This window comes from Nilaparvata lugens, chromosome 1 (genome assembly GCF_014356525.2).
Source record: "Nilaparvata lugens isolate BPH chromosome 1, ASM1435652v1, whole genome shotgun sequence".
Lineage (NCBI taxonomy): Eukaryota > Metazoa > Arthropoda > Insecta > Hemiptera > Delphacidae > Nilaparvata > Nilaparvata lugens.
This window is the reverse complement of record NC_052504.1, coordinates 16,423,019-16,429,018: the sequence shown is the minus strand read 5'-3', so window position 1 is coordinate 16,429,018 and position 6,000 is coordinate 16,423,019. Positions and strand designations below refer to the sequence as shown.

General features: G+C 33.8%; 1 protein-coding gene across 1 annotated transcript in view; it reads left to right on the top strand.

The window, feature by feature from the left end:
• Window positions 1-439: 439 nt before the first annotated feature.
• LOC111064562 (brefeldin A-inhibited guanine nucleotide-exchange protein 3) overlaps window positions 440-6,000 on the top strand; it is a 51,957-nt gene continuing 46,396 nt past the window's right edge. Inside the window, exons 1-6 of the mRNA XM_039419896.1 lie at window positions 440-819; window positions 1,541-1,674; window positions 2,025-2,159; window positions 3,133-3,298; window positions 4,247-4,373; window positions 5,518-5,796. Of these exons, the coding sequence (XP_039275830.1) occupies window positions 735-819; window positions 1,541-1,674; window positions 2,025-2,159; window positions 3,133-3,298; window positions 4,247-4,373; window positions 5,518-5,796 (926 nt within the window). The 5' untranslated portion in view covers window positions 440-734. The remainder of the gene's footprint in view (window positions 820-1,540; window positions 1,675-2,024; window positions 2,160-3,132; window positions 3,299-4,246; window positions 4,374-5,517; window positions 5,797-6,000) is intronic.

Here is a 6,000-nt window from a genome sequence, read left to right as displayed (position 1 = left end):
TGTGGAGCTAGAAAAGGATAGTACTACCTGTTTTGTCGAACGATAGACAAGGATAGCAACATCAAAGTTTATCAAATACTGTCATTATAACGTGGACCTCACTATAGGGTGAAATCATCAATTCAGCCACAATACCTGATTTAACAAAGAAATTTGAGGGATCAAAAATTGAAAATTTGATAAAATCGACAAGCAATCCAACAAAAAAAGTAATAATTCACACTACTCTCAAAGTACTCTTTTCGATCAACTGATGATCATCTCCTCTCATTGCCAGCAATTTCAATTTTTCAATTTTAGATGCGTCTAGATAGATGCGCGCATCAGTAATGTCATTGCGCACTCTACAGTAAATTCTACATGCGTATGGCATCTCTAGTATCTAACATGATTGTCTAAGCACCAGCTGAGCCGCTCTTGTCTGCTGCGTGCTGTCAATCTTCTGTTTCTCTTCAAAATACAACGATCGATAAAAAGTATCTTGTGCGTGTTTATCAATATGCTGGCCCTTGAATATAATATTTTTAAATATTCCAATTCAATAATTTTAATTTGCTACATTATAATAATCTAAATTGTAATTGAATTGTGTTCTTATTCCAGAAATAGTGCTGATTTTACTGTTGTCGTGATTAATCCAAACTAAAGAAGGACTGAAGATTTGTCGGCATTTTGTATCAAGAGTGGTACCTGTTGATAATATTTAATTCAATATTGAATTTTTCTTCACCAAAATGGAAGATCTACTTCTACAAATAGTGAACGAAGCGACTGGGCCCAAATTTTCTGATGTAAGGAAAGCGGCTCAAGAAGCATATGGTTAGTGAGTCATTCATTCAATATGTTCATTTTAATTGTGTCTTACATACTAATTTCTTATTTCTTCCTTACCTCATATAATTAATTTATATAATTAGTCAAAATTCAAGTTAGACCGGTGCTCTGAAGTGAAAATTCAATTCCCAATAAGATGAAATTGACTAGTAATTAAGCTACTTAGCTACAATATTGTTTGAGTAGCTATGTTTTGCAATAAATTAAGTTCAATATTAAATTTCAAATAGTTCAAATACTTTTTCTGATAAGCTATATTATTAAATGAAATTTGTTTTTAATCGTCAAAAAATTAAAATTTCTTTCGCATTTAGGGCCTAGTGCTTTAGGTTAGGTGTGTATACCGTGCGTTTGTATTGATCTTTTATCAGAGACCTTGTTTTAGTATTTGATCCATTGACTCTCTGACAAACTTGGCAATTCATTAACTAGTTTTCTCAGTATTTTTAACCACAAGTAATATCCATTATCAAATTCTAAAACTTGTGCATTATTGCTTATTAAGAATATGGATGAATAAGTGGCGTTATATATTTCTATATAATTAACTAAACTTGTGTTCTCTATCTCTTATACCCTCGAGAAATATCAATATTAAGTTTCATCAGTGATTTATATACCCATAGGTCAACATTTATGAAACGTAGGCCTAGTCTATTCAGATAGTTAAAGACATTGATGTAATTGAATTATGATCGTTTTTCAGATTTCTTGCAGTCTCAGCAGTGCATGATTCGAGATCCTGCTCATGAATTGAGAGGAAAGTGCCTATATGCCATTCAGTTATCTTTGGAAACGAAAAAGAGCAAGTTTGTTTCTTTTGGTCTCACTGGCCTTCATGTAAGTCTTTATTGTTTTCTTTGAATTAACTTCTCTACATCAAATTATTCTGAATTTAAAAAAAAACAGACCAAACAAATATGTGTTACTGTATCTAACACGAAAGTGGGCATTAATTTAATACTCTGATTAGTGCTTGAAAGAAACCTATATTATTATTTTACTAATAATAACTTACTCATATCTTCAAACTCTACGTGAAATATTTAGCACTCAGTATGTGGCAGTCTATGAAAGTTTCTTGACAAAGCTGAAATGATAATAATTTCTTTCAGTTCAATATTTACGCGATTTCTTCGTCTCATTATCGACAGAATTATTGAATGATATTGTACTAATTTCTTTCACAGAAATTGCTTCGAGATGACCGGTTCCAGTCGAGTTTTGAGCCCGAGGATGATTCTCAGTGGCTACCTTCTCAGCTTCTCACTACTATTTCTTCTATATTATCTCAATCTGATGACACACAAGTGGATATGCTTAAGGTAAGTAGCTTATTTACTACGAGCTACGAGTGTTGTATATAATGCAATAGCGGTATATCATTTATTTTCTTGTGTTGTAGATATGCATATTAAATGAAACTTTCTCGATATTTCACGTACAAGACTACTGGTTGTTAAACAAGAGAGCTTTAATGTTGTAACAACTGAAATTTGTATCTCGAATTGATTTAATAAATCAGTGGTTTAGACAATATGAAGTAGTTTTTGTTATATACTATTTTCCATCCATAACTAAAGATAAGTTTACTAGTAGTCTTATATTATAAACAAGAAATGGCAGTAGGCTTAGTTGCTTCCTTCACGTTCATTACAGTTGTTCAATTACATTTATGCAACACATTTTTACATTTTTTGGGTGAATCTTTCTCTTAAAATTGATATTTTTTCGAGTCCTATTTATTACTAACTTTGAATCAAACTAATAGTTAATAATAAAGATTTTTTTATTCAATAACATTTGTTGACTGCTTGTCAATTGCAGAGTTCATGAATTACTTACTTGGCAAACCAGCTAATGTGCGTAACAAATTACCTTCTTCAGATTGGAATATATTTTGGCCTATATGTTTTGAGTTTTCTATGCAAATAAACACAAATGTTCCAATATACTGTATTTGTGAATTCAAATTGTTGTACCCTGTTCATCGATCACTAATCAACGATCACTTTTGTATTCATACTTCAAACAATCATACTTCTAAAATCATACTAAAAATGATCATGAAGGTAGATTATCTCATAAGAAATATACATTTCTTATGACTAGAAGATAAATTTCACCTTATGAAATACATTTCTCATGAATCAGAAAGGTATATTACATACTTAGAGTCCGATAGCGTTCAAGTTCCTCAATGACTATAAATTTTATGTTGCAATTTCTGAATTCACATACATAAAAATATAATTTATGATTTCACACCAAGAATAATCCATTCATAATCTTTTATAGGTTCTCCTGAACATCGCATGCTCATCCTACTGGACAATGAATGGTCGAATAATAATTCAAATTCTGACATTGTGTAGTGAAGCTTATGAGTCTGGAAATCAAGCTATAAGAACAGCGGCTCAAGCAGCTACTAGTCAAACTCTTCGATCGTTCTGTAACATGCTCGGTAAGTTTAGTTTCCCTTTATCTGCTTTAAAAATTTAGTATCACTGAAACTGAGAGTGAATTTTCCTAATAAGAGTAGGCCTATATTTATTTGTGAGAATAATCACAATTTTATTTGTTTCCTGCAATATGATTTGTTTATAACTAGTTGAATACGAAAAATTTTAGTTCTGCTGGCTTTTGATTTAATATAGCATTTTAGAGTCTTTAAAAACAGAATTCTCTTGGGTGTTGAAACTCGCTAAAACTTATATACATTTTGACTGTTTTCCCGTTAACTTGTCACATTTTATGTAGAATTTTGCGATGAAGATTTTATAAGCCATCTATTTCGCCCTAACTGTTTCTGCTTCCTCCCCAGAGACGCAGATAAATAAGTCTCCAGCAGTCACACCCGTTAATATGGTTAAGTGAAGATATTGTCACAACTCAAAATGATAAAATCTGAACAGCTTCCTGACCAAGATGAGGATTTAAATCTATTAGATGGTTTAAAACAAAGTAGGCATGATATCGTTTGCATATTTCATGTAGTGACTAATGAATCAAATAATCCCTGATAATATTGATGGTTGAATAAAATTCTTCAGCCGTAGATCCATCCTTGAACAAACTCTTGTACTAGAGGAGATTACAAGGAATGAGTTATGAATGAAGGAAGGAGCTCGTTATGCATAGCATGCTATTCCATATATTTTCTATTATTAAAGTTTTTTCTCAATTTATCGACAAGTAATTTACAATCTTCTGAGACGGCAGACCGGACTCCTCAATAATTTATCCATCTTTTATAACATTATTTATAAGCTTCGAATATATTTTCTTGTAAATTATCATAATCACTTGATGGACTGTTGATTTATAAATTGCTGTTGATTTACTATAATTTGTAGAATTCTTTCTACTCAACCGTCTGAAAATTTGAATATACTTTGTATTGTTTTCACAGATGAGGAATCTCAAGAAGTTGAACAATCAAGTAAACTGAGAGAAGTGGGGAGTGGAGGAATTGATTGCTTCAATGAAGTTATCCCCATTCTGCAGTTCATATGCAGCAAAATGGATGAGACTCAAAGGTAGGTTGATCTATAGTTGAATATTGCTCAGCAGTACCCTATTATGAACTCTTACCTTATGCTTCTGAACTCTGGAGCAAATGATCACGTATTTTAAAGATTATTCATCAGCTGATTCGTCTTACTTTGTTTTTATAGTGAAAGGTTAGAATGTGCTAGGCCTACTCACGTAAGCGCTAAATATGCAAGTGTTAACACCGCTTGTGTTTGGTCGTCTGCTCTGTTCTCTATTCCATGAATTGAGTTTTAGGTTAATTAAATTTCAAATTTTGAAATAATAGCGTAAAAATTTTATCTCTATAATAATCTTCAGCATAATCTTATAATCTCATTAACCTTTTTATAATCGTCTACACTCTCATCTTCTTAAATGTCTATTTTCTATTCTGTGATGGCAGGAACAATAGAAGTAACATGACAACTAGGGCTCTGCCCCCATTGGAACTCCATCCGGTAGGTATCTTTTGTATTTAATCTTTTGTAGGAATAATGGTGATATATAGCATGGAATCCAAAAAGAGTTTTATAGTTCCCAGCTATTGGTTGTGATCGTATCTGGTATAGCTTCCTCTTCCTCACACGGATTAGTTGAGGCATTTTACTATGAGCAAAAGGTGAAAAGCTGCTCTAGACTAGACTCACCTTTTTGAAGCATTTGCTTCGAAAGTTGAGCAAATGCTCCAGTATATACAATTTTGAGCATAAGCTTTACTTTTGAGCAAATGCTCAAACTATTTTTCTTGATGAGCAGGAGGAAAAGGTTTTGCTCACGTTTATTCATAGAAAATTAAGCATATGCTCAATATTTTAGAAGTATAAGCAAATGCTCAACTTTATTCATATGGCCCATTGTCTTTCATTGATCTTAATTGGTCATTTTTGGTTAGTTTTACCAGAGACAACTGAGGCAACTGATACAACTGATACTTACGCTATCTCTTCTCTATGGTTCTACTCAATTTTTCGACGAGAGCACTTGGCTCCAAAATGTCTTGTATTCTGTTGTAGTTTTATTGTGTACTCAGATGATATTCATTACAACCAAGAATTAACGCTGATATTGATCTCATTTTCCTTCCTTGTGACCCCTCAATTATTTTGAATAGTGGCTGACAGTTTCTGTTATGTTTTGTTGGTGTTTTAGCGGGGACAGGAGCGGCCACAGCGTGGTGTTCCTGCTGGAGTGCCTGCACACACTGGTGTCGAGTCTGCCACAGAGCATCCACGCCAACCGCTACTTCACCACGTTCCTCTGGCAGAAGCTGTGCCCGGCGCTGATCGCCTTCCTCGGCTCGCCGCGCGTCGACAAGAAGATCGTGTCACGGGAGGGACGTGGCGGGGAGGGTGGTGAGGTGGGTCGCGGATCGGGAGGTCTGGCCGTCGCACCGAGTTTCGACAGTTATCAGGCCAAAACTGTTTATAGGTGAGTTAGAGTATTTTCAGCATTTGTTTGCTACACACAAAAGAAAATCTGAATGCTACAGTGATACGTTATAATGGCACTACAGAAAGATAAAAGAGCAGCGTTGCCGTTTCTCTGCGTTGTTGAATCATAGACAAGGATAGCAACACCAATGTTAATCAAATACTGCCATTATAACGTGAACCTCACTGTATTCCAAATTAA